At 33.9% G+C, this 19,742-nt stretch overlaps 1 protein-coding gene across 1 annotated transcript; it reads left to right on the forward strand.

Moving 5' to 3' along the window:
- The first annotated feature begins 1,475 nt into the window (after positions 1 to 1,475).
- LOC130803763 (pentatricopeptide repeat-containing protein At5g39710-like) lies at positions 1,476 to 3,155 on the forward strand. Its single transcript, XM_057667962.1, has one exon. It carries the CDS (start codon positions 1,476 to 1,478, stop codon positions 3,153 to 3,155), a length of 1,680 nt encoding a protein of 559 aa, XP_057523945.1.
- The last annotated feature ends 16,587 nt before the right edge of the window (positions 3,156 to 19,742 follow it).

Here is a 19,742-nt window from a genome sequence, read left to right on the forward strand (position 1 = left end):
CAAGATTCTTAAAAATATGAGTGAGTCGAAGTGACTCTTAAAAATATGAGTGAGTCTGAAGTGAATAGAGTTAAATTATAAATATAAGGAATCTTGTACGAATCTGAATAATTAAAAAATGATATTCGCACAAATTAGAGATATTGAAAAATAGAATTAGAGTCTACTATAAAGATGGTAAGTTTTTTTTTCAATAATATATATTAATAACTAAGATTCTCAAATACTTTCTTGATATTTATTGAGTTAATTAAAACATATATTTATTATGTGAATGTTGTAGGTACAAAGCTTAATAAATAAAATAGATTCGTTGAGAAACAAATTGGATAATAGTTCTGCAGCAGATAGAGTTACGATTGAATTTGAAATTCAGCAGCAAGAACGACTGCTACAAGCTGTTCTTGATGGGGATATAGAGGCCCTAAGAAACCTAATGAATCAAAATTGAAATGTTGTACAACACTTTGTAAAAATTGTATAGTCAGGATATAAATATTATTTCTATTTAGTTGTTTTATAAATTAAAATTTATATTCTAAAAAGGTATTTATATATAGATAAATTTTCTTTTTTACTGAGTTTTGGCAATTATAAGGTTTGATGTTGAATGTTTATATGATAATAATATATTTGAGATACCTTTATTTGTTGATAAAATTAATCACGTGGGTGAAATGTATATAGTGATTGTAATTTGGATTTGGTTACTCTAATATGCTATATACTCAATTTAGTTACTCCATCTTATTTTTCCATCATCTTATAGTTATTGTCAAGAAATTAACTCAAGCTTAAGTTAATGGTGAGGCCTCAAGATATGTTATATACTCTAATATGCCCCATCACACAAAAACCTTTTGGGCTAGAACTATGGTGTAGCACATGTCTTCCTCATAATCGACGCTTAATATTCAACTTTAAATGAGAGATGATTGAGATTTGAACCAGTAAACTCCTATCACGCTAGCTAAAATACCAAGTTCAGAAACTAATTCAACTAAAAATTAAAACTGATATTGAGGCCCCAAGATATATTATATAATCTAATATCTTATCCATCCGCGAAAGTCAAAGCTAAATTCAAACTCAAGCAAATCATTTGATTTCAAGTTCACGGGAATTCAGCTAGTTGACAATAGAGTGCTAATGCTTTTTAATTTTCTGTGGTTTTTTTTTTTCAAAAGATGTCGCTGCAGTTTAAAAAAGTTTAAACTTTTCAATTGTTTTAGTAAAAAAATATTTTAAACTTTTTATAGATGATCAAAAAAATAATTAGAAAAATTCACGTGGTAAATTTAAATTTTGTTAATTTTAGGATATTTTTATACAAAATATAACTTTTTTTTTAGTCCCCGTATTGGTAAAATTGCCTCCTGGAATCCTGGAGCTCGAGAACGATAAACGGCGGAGAGAAAAGAAGCTAGAGTAGAACAAGTATGGAAAAGTGAATTGGAGAAATTCAATCCTCATCAATGGCTTCCAAATCTCTCCCATTAAATTCCCCTTCTTCATTAGTAACTTCCATAACCAAAATCCTCCAATCCTTAAACCCCAAATTTTTATTAAATCCCTCTCACAGTCCTCCAATCGAAGCTCTTTCTCAATTCTCTTCCTGCTTGAATTCAAATTTAGTCATTCAAGTCATCAAAAACCAACCAAATCCTTACCATGCTCTCATCTTCTTCAATTGGTCTCTTAACCCATCCCCAAATCCCACAAATTACTTTCATTCTTTCTCCTGTTACATTGCCATGTTTGATCTTCTTCTTTCACACCGTCTTTTTAGCACTTCTACCCAGTTTCTTGAAATCCATCGCAAACTTTGTGATTTCACCATTGCCAAACTCATCAAAGCTTTTGGTGCTGAGGGTAATATAAGAGCTTGTATTGATTGGTTCCACAAAGCTAAAATGATTGAGAAAAATGGTAATTGTCTTTCTTCATTTAATACTTTATTATCTGTTTTGGTTAAATCTCATCGCATCAAATTAGCTTGTGGGATTTTTAATCAGACTGTTGAAGAGGGTTTGATTACAATTGATGTAATTACTTATTCAATTATGATTAAAGGGTATTGCCAAATAGGTAAAATGGAGGATGCACGTAAGGTGTTCGATGAAATGCGTTGCTTACCAAATTCGATTACGTATGGGAATTTAGTTAATGGGTTTTGTAAACAAGGTATGATGGTCGAGGCGCGACAAATTGTTGATAAAATGATCATGAATAAGCATTGTTTGCCGAATTTGAAAACATATACTATGTTGATTGATGGGTATAGCAAGAAAGGTGATATACAGTCTGCAATGTTGTGTTTGGATGAAATGGTATTGCAAGGTCTAGAGCCGAATTTGATCACTTATAACGCAATTATTAATGGGTTCTGTTTGATTGGTAAAATCGACGAGGCTAAGAAAATGATGACGAAGATGAGATTGAATGGGGTTAAGGATGACATTGTCACACATACGAGTTTGTTGAGGGGGTTTTGTGTCGTTGGTAGATTAGATGAAGCTGTTAATCACTTGAACAATATCATCGCTTTAGGAATAAAACCCGATGTTCGAGCTTATGGATTAGTCTTGAATGAATTTTGCAAGTTAGGAAAGGCGAATGAAGCGGTTGCTCTTTTGAGGGAAATCGTAGCTAGAGACATTAATCTAAGCACGAGTAATTTTAATGCTGTGTTAAAAGTACTTGTACAAAGCGGAGAACTCAATGAGGCGATTCTACTATTGAAATGGATGCCTAAAATTGGTCGAATTCCTAACTTTTTGTCGTATTTTACTGTTATATCTAGTCTAAGTAAAACCGGGAGAAGGATAGAACAGGTTGAGGAACTTGTAGATACTATGGTTCAATATGGTCATAGGCTTGATGTTTCATCATATAGTTGCTTAATAATGATGTATAGTAACAATAATGAACTTGATAAAGCATCTCGGGTTTTCAGGGATGCTTTGAGGGACGAATGTGTGATTGGTCTTGAAAGTTTTGTAGTGGTTGTGGAGGGACTATGTGCAAAAGAAAAGATGCGTGAAGCTGAAGAACTCGCGCAAGAGTTATTTAGAAGATGTTCTATAGCTCAGTTGGAAGAGTATCAGAAGGTTTTTAACGCGCTTAAATGTAAATATTCACTACAGAAATCTTAAGTTAGCATAAGATCGATTTTTGTTTATGATCAAAAGATGTTCTATTAACTCGGTTGAGAGAGTCGACATAATCTAGATAGTTTAGAGTAGGATGGGTTGATGAATGTTTTGCAATCTATGAAGAATTTTTGATGAATGTTTTGTACAATCCATGAAGAATGTCTAATGATTGTTTTGTGCAATCTATTAAGATTATCTATTCATGGATGTAGCTAGTAGGGGCTTTATCAAACTAGAAATATTGTTGAACAGCTGATCATTGCAATTGAATTTTTTGTTTTATTTTATATAACTTTTTTCTAAAGGACAAGAAGTGTTAGAGTATATGACATATCATGAGTATCAACCATCAGTTTAAGTTTTTGGTGAGGTTGGTTTCTTGATATGGTATCAAAGGCGTGCCAAATAGGTTACAGGTTCGAACTAAAGGGATATTCGCAGTAGGTATGAATTGGATATGTTCATACTTCTAGCCCAAAGCGCTCTTGTATAAGAATGCATGTTAGAGTATATAACATATCCTAGAGTCTCAACTATCAACTTATATTGAACATTCCGGAGAACATTAACCACCTTATTTTCTTTTAAATTAGTGTTGTGATAAACATGTTTTTACTTGTTATGAATGGAGATTAAGAGCGAAAGCAACACAAGTTGAAAATTTGTAGTTATGGTTTAACTAATGAGCTAAACAAACAATTTATAAGATGATATGCAACGGTATAAACCTAATATAACCACCAGATTGAAGAGGTTAGATGACTATGTCTTTCTTTAGTGTTAATGTTTTGTATTATGCGTGTTCTATTAATAAAGCTTAATATTCATTAAAGGTTTTTTTTAATGGAAATTACACTTGAATATTTAAGAGAATCTAGAGATATAATGGAAATTATACTGGGATAATGGCATCATAATGAAAATGGTTTCCATCCCAATTACGCTATTAAGTGACTCTCATTCAGAGTGAAGTTTGGGAAAGTCGAATCTACGCAATCTTACCTTTGTTAATGATAAAATTTATAAAGAGATTGGTTCCAGTTGACTCTTGATACTAAATGTCATATGCAACTTCACATAAATAAAAGTACATATGATTTAATGAGTTATTTTTCTCTAGTTTTCAATATAATTCAAAATCAAAAAATCAAAATTGTTTGCACCATCAACGTAATGCTTGTCAAATTGGTTGATGAACTATAGATGAACATTTGCATCAGACCTAAAATCAAGATCTATTATTAAAGTTATACTTAATCATTGGGGTTATGTAATGTGAAGAGTCGCATTTCATATTGTATAGAAGTTTTCATGAAAAGTTGATGATCATATATGATGATGAACATTATTATTCACTATGTCAAGAAATAAGAAAAATGGTGGTTTTTTCATATCAATCACTCCTAATTATACCATCACATATAGTCCTAAAAATTGAAAATTGAAGGGGTACAACGAATTTCTATTGTATATGTTATGAATGGTAGTATACTAATGTGATTATAAATGATAGTATACTAATGTGTGACTTGAGTGCACATTAAAGGGTTGAATTCATGTGTGTGACTCTTGAGTTGTGGAATCCAAAAGGGTGTAATAAGGTGAAGAGTATTCATGGGAATTATTGGTGTTAATGAAGATTAAGGTGAAGAGTCTCATGTGTGTGACTCTTGAGATAATGCCTTTTCAAGTTCTTAGAGTTATTTCATAGTATTCATTACCCTAAATTAACTATGTATTTATGTGAGCCATTCATCTTCAAGTACCTAGCACTATAAATAGGGCTCTCATACCCACACTTCAAGTATGAAAAACACATCAAACACAACCCTTAAGCCAAACACATAGCCTATTGTTGTTATCTCTATCTCAATTGTAATTCTTCATATTGAAGTGTTGTTTGTATTCATTTGATATAATATAAACATAAACTACACACCACGGAGGACGTAGCCATCATTGGGTGAACCTCCTTAAATCTTTGTGTCCTTGTTTGTTACTTTGTCAAACTTAATTTTGCTCATTGTTGTTTGTTCTTAACATCGTAAGTATTTGGCGATCGTTTTTCAATTGGTATCAGAGCCAAGGTTATTTTGCGGTGTTTTAAGAAATTATTACTTGAAAATCATGACTACAATGAAGCTCGATATGAGAAGTTTGATAGGAATGTAAACTTTGGCTTATGGCAAGTCAAAATGAGAGCCATTTTGATTCAAAATGGTGTGCACAAGGCGATTGATGGTGTAGAGAAGATGCCGGAAGGAATGTCCGCATCGAGATGGGAAGAGATAGACACAAAGGCGTTATCGGCAATCCAATTATGCTTATCCAATGAAGTTCTAAGAGAGGTTGTTAAAGAAACAACAACCAAGAGTATGTGGGAGAAATTGGAATCACTCTACATGGCCAAGAGTGTTACCAATAGGCTACTTTTGAAGAGTAGACTCTACGACTTACGCTTGGAGGAAGGTAAACTTTTAAAACCTCACTTGGATGAGTTTTGTTCCATTGTTATGGATTTACAAAACATTGATGTTAAGCTTGATGATGAAGACTTGGCAATTTATCTTTTATGTTCTTTACCCCCTTCTTATAAAAATTTTAGAGAAACTCTACTTTATGGTAGAGATAATTTGAGTAGTGATGATGTGAAGAATGCCTTGACTCAAAGGGATCTCATTGATACACAATTGTCACAAAAGTCACCAAGCAATGCTAGTGACGGTTTGTTTGTAAGAGGGAGGTCACAAGAGAAAGGTTCCACTAGTGGGAGTGGAAACAAGGGTAAAGGAAGGTCCAAGTCCGTAAGGCCAAACAAAAATAAGACTTGTAACTATTGCAAGCTTAAGGGCCACATCAAGAAGGATTGTTGGAAGCTTAAGAGAAAGCTAGAAGAAGAGACAAGGGAAGGAACTAGCAATGCCAATGCTAGTTATGTGAATGATAGTGATGATGGCGATGTTCTTGTTGCCACTCATGAGTACAAAGGTAATAATGAATGGATTCTTGATTCGGGGTGCACATTCCACATGACTCCCAACAAAACTTTCTTCCATACATTTGAAAGTGTTGATGGGGGAAATGTTACCATGGGAAACAACACCACATGTAAGGTTGTTGGGATTGGGAGCATTAAAATTAAAATGTTTGATGGGATTGTGAGGACCTTAACCGATGTAAGGTATGTCCCGAGCTTGAAAAAGAATCTTTTATCTTTGGGTACTCTTGATAAGATCGGGTGTAGAATCACTTGTGAAGGTGGAGTTATGAAGGTAGTCAAGGGCTCACTAGTGGTGATGAAGGGGAGGTTGAATGGGAGTTTGTATGCTCTTCAAGGTTCAACCATTCTTGGCTCGGCGAATGTATCCACAAGCACAATGTCCGATCGTGACACCAAACTTTGGCACTTAAGGCTTGGTCACATGAGCGAAAGAGGTATGTTTGAACTCTCTAAACAAGGTTTATTTAATGGGAAAAATTTTGGGAACCTTGGTTTTTGTGAACATTGTGTTTATGGGAAACACAAGAGAGTTAGTTTTAAACCCGCCATCCACAACACTAAGGGGATATTAGATTATGTCCATTCCGACTTGTGGGGGCCTTCTCGAACGCCCTCCCTTAGTGGTTGTAGCTACATGTTGACCTTTATTGATGATTACTCTAGGAAAGTTTGGTGTTATTTTATAAAACATAAATATGAAGTTTTTGATGTCTTCTTGGAATGGAAGAAGATGATTGAAAAGAAAGCCGGTAGGAGCATCAAGACCTTGAGAACTGACAATGGTCTTGAATTTGTTGATAGCAAGTTTCTCAATTATTGTTCTAATGAAGGTATTGTTAGACATAGAACTTGTGCAGGTCGTCCTCAACAAAATGGTGTTGCGGAGAGGATGAATAAAACGTTATTGGAAAGGGCAAGATGCATGCTAAATCAAGCAAATTTGGGGAAACAATTTTGGGCCGAAGCGGTGGCTACGGCATGTTATTTGATCAACCGTTCACCTCATACCGCCTTGAAGTTCAAGTCGCCACAAGAGGTATGGTACAACACTCCGGTAAACTATTCTAGTCTTAGAATCTTTGGTTGTCCAGCTTATATTCATGTAAATGATGGTAAGTTAGAACCTAGGGCTAGAAAAGGTATCTTTGTGGGGTATGAAGTGGGTGTAAAGGGGTATAGGGTATGGTGTAATGAATCAAAGAAAATTATTGTTTCTAGAGATGTTGTTTTTGATGAAGATAGCATGCTTGTATCTAATGTTGAAAAACCTTTTAATAATGATGATAATGAAGCACAAGTGGAGGTTGAATCCTCCAATGTTGATAATGAGAAAAATGATGATGTTCAACAAAGGTCTCCTCCTTTGTCCACAACTAGGCAAAGAAGGAAGATCGTGGCTCCAAGGAGGTACATTGAAGAGTGTGATTATGTTGTTTATGCTCTCAACATTGCTAGCGAAGTCGAAGGGTTAAATGAACCAAGTACGTACAAGGAGGCTATGGCCTCAAATGACTCAAGCAAGTGGTTGATTGCTATGAAACAAGAGATGGAATCTCTTGCGAAGAATGGAACTTGGGATATCGTTGTTGCACCAAAGAAAAAGAAGATTGTGGGGTGCAAGTGGATATTCAAGAGGAAGGAGGGTCCTTCTAGTGATATTCCTCCCATCTACAAAGCAAGGGTTGTTGCAAAGGGATACTCTCAAATTGAGGGTATTGATTTTCACGAAGTTTTCTCTCCGGTCGTGAAACACTCTTCTATTAGGGCATTGCTTGCTTTGGTGGCGATGGAGGATTTGGAGTTACATCAATTGGATGTAAAGACGGCTTTTCTTCACGGTGAGCTTGAAGAAGAAATCTTTATGAAGCAACCGGAAGGTTTTGAGGTAGCCGGTAAGGAGAATCATGTGTGTAGATTGAAGAGGTCATTGTATGGGTTGAAGCAATCTCCAAGGCAATGGTACAAAAGGTTTGATTCCTTTATGATTTCACATGATTTTGTTAGAAGTTCTTATGATAGCTGTGTTTATCTTAAGAAATTTGAAGATGGTTCTTTACTATATTTGCTCTTATATGTTGATGATATGCTAGTAGCATGTAGCTCTTTGCTTAAGGTGGAGGACTTGAAAGAGTTGCTTTCAAGTGAATTTGATATGAAAGATCTTGGTGAAGCCAAGAAGATTCTTGGGATGGAGATTTTGAGAGATCGGGCTAAGGGTGTCTTATACCTTAGTCAAAGGAAGTACATTGAGAAAGTTGTTCAACGTTTCTCCATGGATGATGCTAAAGGTGTGTCTACTCCTCTTGCTTCTCATTTCAAATTGTCCAAGAATTTGTGTCCACAAACAAAAGAGGAAGAAGAGCAAATGGTAAGAATTCCATACACTAGTGCCGTTGGTAGCGTTATGTATGCTATGGTATGCTCTAGGCCCGACATTGCTCATGCGGTGAGTTTGGTGAGTAGATATATGTCTAAACCGGGTAAGGGACATTGGGAGGCACTAAAATGGCTATTGAGGTATTTGAAAGATACTTCAAATGTTTGTCTCATGTATGGAAAAAATTCAAGTGAGCTAACCGGGTTTTGTGACTCGGATTATGGTGGTGATCTAGATAATAGAAAGTCCACAAGTGGGTTCGTGTTTACTTTGGGTGGTTCGGCGATTAGTTGGCAATCATCTTTGCAAGATGTGGTTGCTCTTTCTACAACCGAAGCGGAGTACATAGCCGTGGCCGAGTCATTCAAGGAAGCAAAATGGCTTAAAGGTCTTGTTGGTGAAATGTGCAATAAGGTGTGTGAGGTAAGTGTGCATTGTGATAGTCAAAGTGCAATACATTTGGCTAGAAATCAAAATACATTTCATAGAAGGTCCAAGCACATTGACATTAAGTATAACTTTATCCGGGATGAAGTTGAGCACAAAAGGGTGTTATTGAAGAAAATTGACACTACGGAAAATCCGGCCGACATGATGACAAAGTCATTACCTACTACCAAGTTTGAGTTATGTGTTGACTTGGTAGGTTTAGCTCCTTGCTTGAGATAATGCCCTCTTGGGCATTTTGAGGTGTGTATGTTTTTTGAATATGAAGTGGATTGATGAATGTTGTGACTTGGGTGAACTCAAGTCAAGGTGGAGATTGTTATGAATGGTAGTATACTAATGTGATTATAAATGATAGTATACTAATGTGTGACTTGAGTGCACATTAAAGGGTTGAATTCATGTGTGTGACTCTTGAGTTGTGGAATCCAAAAGGGTGTAATAAGGTGAAGAGTATTCATGGGAATTATTGGTGTTAATGAAGATTAAGGTGAAGAGTCTCATGTGTGTGACTCTTGAGATAATGCCTTTTCAAGTTCTTAGAGTTATTTCATAGTATTCATTACCCTAAATTAACTATGTATTTATGTGAGCCATTCATCTTCAAGTACCTAGCACTATAAATAGGGCTCTCATACCCACACTTCAAGTATGAAAAACACATCAAACACAACCCTTAAGCCAAACACATAGCCTATTGTTGTTATCTCTATCTCAATTGTAATTCTTCATATTGAAGTGTTGTTTGTATTCATTTGATATAATATAAACATAAACTACACACCACGGAGGACGTAGCCATCATTGGGTGAACCTCCTTAAATCTTTGTGTCCTTGTTTGTTACTTTGTCAAACTTAATTTTGCTCATTGTTGTTTGTTCTTAACATCGTAAGTATTTGGCGATCGTTTTTCAATTGGTATCAGAGCCAAGGTTATTTTGCGGTGTTTTAAGAAATTATTACTTGAAAATCATGACTACAATGAAGCTCGATATGAGAAGTTTGATAGGAATGTAAACTTTGGCTTATGGCAAGTCAAAATGAGAGCCATTTTGATTCAAAATGGTGTGCACAAGGCGATTGATGGTGTAGAGAAGATGCCGGAAGGAATGTCCGCATCGAGATGGGAAGAGATAGACACAAAGGCGTTATCGGCAATCCAATTATGCTTATCCAATGAAGTTCTAAGAGAGGTTGTTAAAGAAACAACAACCAAGAGTATGTGGGAGAAATTGGAATCACTCTACATGGCCAAGAGTGTTACCAATAGGCTACTTTTGAAGAGTAGACTCTACGACTTACGCTTGGAGGAAGGTAAACTTTTAAAACCTCACTTGGATGAGTTTTGTTCCATTGTTATGGATTTACAAAACATTGATGTTAAGCTTGATGATGAAGACTTGGCAATTTATCTTTTATGTTCTTTACCCCCTTCTTATAAAAATTTTAGAGAAACTCTACTTTATGGTAGAGATAATTTGAGTAGTGATGATGTGAAGAATGCCTTGACTCAAAGGGATCTCATTGATACACAATTGTCACAAAAGTCACCAAGCAATGCTAGTGACGGTTTGTTTGTAAGAGGGAGGTCACAAGAGAAAGGTTCCACTAGTGGGAGTGGAAACAAGGGTAAAGGAAGGTCCAAGTCCGTAAGGCCAAACAAAAATAAGACTTGTAACTATTGCAAGCTTAAGGGCCACATCAAGAAGGATTGTTGGAAGCTTAAGAGAAAGCTAGAAGAAGAGACAAGGGAAGGAACTAGCAATGCCAATGCTAGTTATGTGAATGATAGTGATGATGGCGATGTTCTTGTTGCCACTCATGAGTACAAAGGTAATAATGAATGGATTCTTGATTCGGGGTGCACATTCCACATGACTCCCAACAAAACTTTCTTCCATACATTTGAAAGTGTTGATGGGGGAAATGTTACCATGGGAAACAACACCACATGTAAGGTTGTTGGGATTGGGAGCATTAAAATTAAAATGTTTGATGGGATTGTGAGGACCTTAACCGATGTAAGGTATGTCCCGGGCTTGAAAAAGAATCTTTTATCTTTGGGTACTCTTGATAAGATCGGGTGTAGAATCACTTGTGAAGGTAGAGTTATGAAGGTAGTCAAGGGCTCACTAGTGGTGATGAAGGGGAGGTTGAATGGGAGTTTGTATGCTCTTCAAGGTTCAACCATTCTTGGCTCGGCGAATGTATCCACAAGCACAATGTCCGATCGTGACACCAAACTTTGGCACTTAAGGCTTGGTCACATGAGCGAAAGAGGTATGTTTGAACTCTCTAAACAAGGTTTATTTAATGGGAAAAATTTTGGGAACCTTGGTTTTTGTGAACATTGTGTTTATGGGAAACACAAGAGAGTTAGTTTTAAACCCGCCATCCACAACACTAAGGGGATATTAGATTATGTCCATTCCGACTTGTGGGGGCCTTCTCGAACGCCCTCCCTTAGTGGTTGTAGCTACATGTTGACCTTTATTGATGATTACTCTAGGAAAGTTTGGTGTTATTTTATAAAACATAAATATGAAGTTTTTGATGTCTTCTTGGAATGGAAGAAGATGATTGAAAAGAAAGCCGGTAGGAGCATCAAGACCTTGAGAACTGACAATGGTCTTGAATTTGTTGATAGCAAGTTTCTCAATTATTGTTCTAATGAAGGTATTGTTAGACATAGAACTTGTGCAGGTCGTCCTCAACAAAATGGTGTTGCGGAGAGGATGAATAAAACGTTATTGGAAAGGGCAAGATGCATGCTAAATCAAGCAAATTTGGGGAAACAATTTTGGGCCGAAGCGGTGGCTACGGCATGTTATTTGATCAACCGTTCACCTCATACCGCCTTGAAGTTCAAGTCGCCACAAGAGGTATGGTACAACACTCCGGTAAACTATTCTAGTCTTAGAATCTTTGGTTGTCCAGCTTATATTCATGTAAATGATGGTAAGTTAGAACCTAGGGCTAGAAAAGGTATCTTTGTGGGGTATGAAGTGGGTGTAAAGGGGTATAGGGTATGGTGTAATGAATCAAAGAAAATTATTGTTTCTAGAGATGTTGTTTTTGATGAAGATAGCATGCTTGTATCTAATGTTGAAAAACCTTTTAATAATGATGATAATGAAGCACAAGTGGAGGTTGAATCCTCCAATGTTGATAATGAGAAAAATGATGATGTTCAACAAAGGTCTCCTCCTTTGTCCACAACTAGGCAAAGAAGGAAGATCGTGGCTCCAAGGAGGTACATTGAAGAGTGTGATTATGTTGTTTATGCTCTCAACATTGCTAGCGAAGTCGAAGGGTTAAATGAACCAAGTACGTACAAGGAGGCTATGGCCTCAAATGACTCAAGCAAGTGGTTGATTGCTATGAAACAAGAGATGGAATCTCTTGCGAAGAATGGAACTTGGGATATCGTTGTTGCACCAAAGAAAAAGAAGATTGTGGGGTGCAAGTGGATATTCAAGAGGAAGGAGGGTCCTTCTAGTGATATTCCTCCCATCTACAAAGCAAGGGTTGTTGCAAAGGGATACTCTCAAATTGAGGGTATTGATTTTCACGAAGTTTTCTCTCCGGTCGTGAAACACTCTTCTATTAGGGCATTGCTTGCTTTGGTGGCGATGGAGGATTTGGAGTTACATCAATTGGATGTAAAGACGGCTTTTCTTCACGGTGAGCTTGAAGAAGAAATCTTTATGAAGCAACCGGAAGGTTTTGAGGTAGCCGGTAAGGAGAATCATGTGTGTAGATTGAAGAGGTCATTGTATGGGTTGAAGCAATCTCCAAGGCAATGGTACAAAAGGTTTGATTCCTTTATGATTTCACATGATTTTGTTAGAAGTTCTTATGATAGCTGTGTTTATCTTAAGAAATTTGAAGATGGTTCTTTACTATATTTGCTCTTATATGTTGATGATATGCTAGTAGCATGTAGCTCTTTGCTTAAGGTGGAGGACTTGAAAGAGTTGCTTTCAAGTGAATTTGATATGAAAGATCTTGGTGAAGCCAAGAAGATTCTTGGGATGGAGATTTTGAGAGATCGGGCTAAGGGTGTCTTATACCTTAGTCAAAGGAAGTACATTGAGAAAGTTGTTCAACGTTTCTCCATGGATGATGCTAAAGGTGTGTCTACTCCTCTTGCTTCTCATTTCAAATTGTCCAAGAATTTGTGTCCACAAACAAAAGAGGAAGAAGAGCAAATGGTAAGAATTCCATACACTAGTGCCGTTGGTAGCGTTATGTATGCTATGGTATGCTCTAGGCCCGACATTGCTCATGCGGTGAGTTTGGTGAGTAGATATATGTCTAAACCGGGTAAGGGACATTGGGAGGCACTAAAATGGCTATTGAGGTATTTGAAAGATACTTCAAATGTTTGTCTCATGTATGGAAAAAATTCAAGTGAGCTAACCGGGTTTTGTGACTCGGATTATGGTGGTGATCTAGATAATAGAAAGTCCACAAGTGGGTTCGTGTTTACTTTGGGTGGTTCGGCGATTAGTTGGCAATCATCTTTGCAAGATGTGGTTGCTCTTTCTACAACCGAAGCGGAGTACATAGCCGTGGCCGAGTCATTCAAGGAAGCAAAATGGCTTAAAGGTCTTGTTGGTGAAATGTGCAATAAGGTGTGTGAGGTAAGTGTGCATTGTGATAGTCAAAGTGCAATACATTTGGCTAGAAATCAAAATACATTTCATAGAAGGTCCAAGCACATTGACATTAAGTATAACTTTATCCGGGATGAAGTTGAGCACAAAAGGGTGTTATTGAAGAAAATTGACACTACGGAAAATCCGGCCGACATGATGACAAAGTCATTACCTACTACCAAGTTTGAGTTATGTGTTGACTTGGTAGGTTTAGCTCCTTGCTTGAGATAATGCCCTCTTGGGCATTTTGAGGTGTGTATGTTTTTTGAATATGAAGTGGATTGATGAATGTTGTGACTTGGGTGAACTCAAGTCAAGGTGGAGATTGTTATGAATGGTAGTATACTAATGTGATTATAAATGATAGTATACTAATGTGTGACTTGAGTGCACATTAAAGGGTTGAATTCATGTGTGTGACTCTTGAGTTGTGGAATCCAAAAGGGTGTAATAAGGTGAAGAGTATTCATGGGAATTATTGGTGTTAATGAAGATTAAGGTGAAGAGTCTCATGTGTGTGACTCTTGAGATAATGCCTTTTCAAGTTCTTAGAGTTATTTCATAGTATTCATTACCCTAAATTAACTATGTATTTATGTGAGCCATTCATCTTCAAGTACCTAGCACTATAAATAGGGCTCTCATACCCACACTTCAAGTATGAAAAACACATCAAACACAACCCTTAAGCCAAACACATAGCCTATTGTTGTTATCTCTATCTCAATTGTAATTCTTCATATTGAAGTGTTGTTTGTATTCATTTGATATAATATAAACATAAACTACACACCACGGAGGACGTAGCCATCATTGGGTGAACCTCCTTAAATCTTTGTGTCCTTGTTTGTTACTTTGTCAAACTTAATTTTGCTCATTGTTGTTTGTTCTTAACATCGTAAGTATTTGGCGATCGTAAGTATTTTAAACATTTGGGACTCGGTATTTTTGAATGGGAATCGAGAATCACGAATCAAAATTGCGTGATCACGATCCCGACCAAAGATAATTCATAACTGTATGAGATCATGTTTTAAATGTTGTTAGATAATACTTATATAAGATTCTGCCGATTGCACCTGATATAATGCTTCAATGAAAATGTCATGCTTGTGTCAGAATGGTGAGGATTGGGTATCAATGGATTATTTATCTCAACTCAAACATTGATATCCATTCTTATACAAGTATGACACTTTCATGTAACCTTTTACTAGGTGCAATCAACAGAATTTCAGATAACTTTTATCAGACAACACCTAATAGATAGGCCACCTACTTTGTTCTACTAGCCAAAAGTGAAGAGTCGATAATGAAAGATGCACAATGTTGAAACATTATCCATGTCTATGTCTACTTGATGATCTTCTAGGTAGATTATCTCAAAGAGTGGGAGTAGAATGTTTGGAAGTATGTAAGAGAAGTGTTGGGAAATTTTTATGGTGCATGTAAGTAGGTCTTTATCTTACAGCTACACTCTTGTTTTTAAGGCCAAAAAAGCTTTACATTCAAGTTAGTGTTTGGCGTCAAATGTAGTAGACTCATACAACGGCATATGTTCATGAGTCTTGGGCTAGAAGCTCTTATCTACTCGTCCGTATCAATCATTTTGTCCTATTTATTTTGGGCACAAAGACTAAGAGATTAGGTAAAATAAGTTGAAATACTGAAGTATTTAAAAATAAGATAATAATATTAGAAAATAAAAGTAATATAATTATATTCATAAATAAAAATAAGACAAATTCAAATTATAAACTAGAGTTAAAAACTAAGTGCAAATTAAATAGCATATTTCTCCAGTATCTATACCACCCACTCCCAACACCTAGGAGGAGGAATGTACTCGGTGGCGGAACATCTTCTAGCCCACGGGAGCATTGGCTTTTCCTACATATAGTTTTTTAAAATTGTTTTGAATAGTTATATGTTTTGTTCTTCTGTTGTCAAGTATCTTCTATTATTGATTATTTTTAAATAATATAATATTTTTTTTATTTTTTGCTGACATTACTTCTTATCATATTTTTACCAGGTAATGTAGGTATCTACCATCAAAGAGGAGTAGGGATAGACCAACGAAGAAGCATAAGGAGAAGAAGCGAGTGTAATGGCTAGTAGGTACTCACAGTAACCGGTTGAAAAGTAATAAGGGGTGCTATTAGCAAAACATATACAAAGGTTGAATTATTTACAGATAATCGATATATAGATTATTCACGGTAGATGGGCAATAAGTGAGATTACTCGATATGAGTTTTTCTAATTTTTTGGTTATAAATTATGTTTTATTTTTAGGATAATTTGAAATTAAAAATCTCAATTTTTTTAATTTTAAAATACTAATTTTATTATATTATTTTAACTTTCTGAGTCATTTTATTCTAAAAATATCAATTTTAAAATACTATTTAAAATTTTTAAATTCGATTCTCAACTAACTATTTTTCTTTCCTTAATCTATTATATAATAAAAAAAATTCGAAATTAGTAAAATTAAGAAAGGCTGAGATGTTGGCCCATGGTTGTCTAATAGTGTTAGTATGTACTAGTACATGGAAAGGAGATGGCCAATTCTTGGTTTGTTTTTCTCGTCCACCACAATGCAACTTGGTCGAATAGTGGGATGTTCTTAGCTATTACTCCTTGCCGGAAAATTGTTTTCTTTTTCTTTTCGGTTGGTTTTGTATGAGATTGTCTCAATATGAGACAGGTAGACTAATCAATCTAATTAAAATTTTTCTTAATATGCGCTCAATACTTGATCTATTTAAAGTCATAATTGATATATTTAAGATTAAAATTGAATTTTTTTATAAGTTATAACTGATCATAATTAATCACTTTAAGGTCTGAATTGATCATTCTTAGATCAAAATTAAAATTTTTATAACAAAGAAGCCTTGAACTCTTGGTCATTTACAAGAGCATTCATTGAATCAATTGGCAAACATAATTTAAAATCGAAACTTCCTCCACCTTCACATACCAGGTAAGCAAACATTACACTTAACTTTATTTCCTAGTTCATTATGGACAAAAACTGTTAAGAAAAGAGCAATATCACTATTATTGATCTATGATTAAAGAGTACAAGTACTCTTATGTTCCATTAAAACCATCATGTATGCATTGAATAAGAGTACTTGCATTGTGCAATGTTTTAACACTATTATTGATAGTTTTATTGATCAATCATTTGTCGTTTGAAATTCATCCATAGATAGATAGAATAGTACCATTTTATTAAACTTCGTTCTGAAATTGTGAAAACAGAACAATATTAAGGTAGAAATTGATCAGTTTAACTTCAAAATTGATCACTTATAGGTCTAAATTGGAATTTTTTATTTTAATTGATATATTTTAGTTTTATTTTATGTTGAAATTGATACCTTTATGATCAAAATTGATACCTTTAAGGTTAAAATTAATAAATGCCTAGAGAATGGAAAAAACAAGAGAAAGCGTGTAATGTTGTTATACGTGCGAATTGTGCCGGTCCAAATTGACGGTCTCATAAGGAGACCGTCTCCTCCAAATTTTTGTGTTTCTTTTTAGTTTGTCAAATTTTATTTTTGATTATATTTCACATTTTTTTTAATTTTTATAAACAAATTAAACTTATGTATTCATTCTAATCACTGTTTCTCCAAGTGTACTTTTTTCTTGGTTTTTCCTTTAAATATGGAGCAAATTGGGTGAAAATGAAGTACTTCTTCAATTCTGATATACTTGCTACATAACGATTTTGGGCACTATTTATCGTTCAAGTTTATTTTATATATTGTGGCTAATATGTAAGAAAAAAATAGTCAAATGAGATCTTGTTTGAATCGTCTAATTGCATACGTTTATAAGATTTATTTTTATGTTTTTGAAATGTGGATAATTTAATATATAAATAATCAAAATAACACATTAATTAGATTGCATAAAAAATCAAATATAACAAATATAATAGAATATTACACAAGTTTTTTTAGCATTGTTAGTGACTCAGTCGGTGATGTACTTTTATCATCAAATCATAATTCAAACCATGGCCGCTTTGACGAGTGATTGCCTGATAGGTAGGCAGTAAGCCACCACACAAATTCACAATTTCTTGAGTAAGCCGCCGATCAAAAATATATATTGTAAAAATTATTGAAAATAACTCAATAATTTATTTTATATGTTATGAATAATTTTATTTTTTATTTTATTTAATATTTTAATTTTTATTACGTATTTTGTTTCAACATATCTAATAATATGAACCATTACAATCCCATCCCTCTTCTCTCACTACAAATATGCTGAAAGCAAATAAAGTACTTCACATATTAATGATAAAATTAGTAAAATATAATCAATATGTAAAATTATGTATATCAGATGAGTAAAATATTAAATTATTTTCAATAATATTTTCTTTCTTAAATTGTTGGGAAGTGGACACACAAAAGAAAGAATAATAATAACCGAAAAAAAAATACCAATAACAATGGACAATGGCCGTTGTATTGAGCATACAATAAAAATAGAGAAATAAGATTGGAATAAATGTATTTTTATTTGGGTATATGTGAAGTATAGAATTTCACTTCAATTATTAAATATACTTTTTCCGTTTCTAAATACTTTCAATATTTGATTATTTATGTAATTTAATGTACTAATTCAATCATTAAATTTCCTAATTATGTATAATAAATAATTTTATAAACTGGATATTAATAAATTTTGCATTGAGTCATATTATACAAGATTTCACTTCACTATATTTTATCTTATAGATTAGAAGTTACTCACAAATTAAGAGTGATAAATAAATAATATAATATTTCTAAACAGAGGGAATATGGTATATGATTCAATTGAGCAATCACGTGACTACATAATGGAATAATAAGTTGAATATGAGTAAGATTAAGACTTGAACTTCTGATCTCAAATTTAATTGCCCATAAATGAGAGAATGATGCAAAGATTTAATGTAATTTAGTTAAGAAAATTACTTGGTAGTATTTATAGGCTTTTCTTACTCTTTTAAGTTTTTTGTTCTTCCAAAATTCCATTAATCTCTTGACAAAACATTTCACTTGACGGATTCATATATAAGTCAAAATTTTCTAATTTATCACTTTAAAATGATAAGTAATCACTTTAACATATTAAATATATGTAAATCAGTTTTACATAGTTTCAACATAAAACCGTCTTATTTAAGAATTTATGTTAATCCATTTTAACAATAGTTGGAGCCGGTGGCCCATTGATTATTTCATCAGCCAATGGAATTGTTTGACGCCCGTAGGTTATTACACTTATGATTGCCTTGGTTGGATAAAAATTAAATCTTTAGGAAAAGAAATAACATAAAAAAATGAATTTTCTTTATAAAAAGTTTTTACATATTTTACTTGAGCAATTTTTAATTAGATTTTTGTACCATTTTGTCCCTCCAATACATCAAGGGGTGAAGTCAAGTGTTTCTGTCCCTTTTTCTAACCAACTTCTATTTGACTCTACATTACTTCATATAGACCCATAATTTCCTTCACAAAAGAAAAAAGAAAAAGGACAAGAAAATATGTGGAATGAAAAGATTAAACAAAAATTAATTTATATTTGTAGTTTATTACGTTTTCCTTATCCACATTCCAACTTCTAGGCTTAGATACTAATATTCTCTTTCTCTCATGCAATTATACGTTCCTACTATTAAATTTACTTATTTTTATTTTTAATTATATAATTTTCATTCACACATTAAACTTAAATTTTCATCTAATCTTCCACAAGTTGAATAAATATTAATAATTCATTTTTTATTTTCCTTCTAAATATATAGGGCAAATTTGATAGATTAGATAAATATTTTTTTTTAAGTTTTTAAGGGTTAGCAAATTGTTTGTATCTAACACCTTATAATATCTAATTTTGAACCTTTTTTTGACAAAGATGGAAACCAATGACTACTACAAATTTTATATGAGGTTACCTCACACCTTATAATATTCTTGGTGTGGAACATAGTTTGATTTAGTATAGCAACTTGAATATAATGAATAATGATATAGTTGTATAGTTAGTTGTTAGCCTCTAATTTTATA

The sequence above is a fragment of the Amaranthus tricolor genome, chromosome 17, assembly GCF_026212465.1.
Source record: "Amaranthus tricolor cultivar Red isolate AtriRed21 chromosome 17, ASM2621246v1, whole genome shotgun sequence".
Lineage (NCBI taxonomy): Eukaryota > Viridiplantae > Streptophyta > Magnoliopsida > Caryophyllales > Amaranthaceae > Amaranthus > Amaranthus tricolor.

What these genes read in the sequence shown, in the direction of transcription:
- LOC130803763 (XM_057667962.1), top strand. Translation starts at nt 1,476, where the DNA reads ATGGCTTCCAAATCTCTCCCATTAAATTCCCCTTCTTCATTAGTAACT.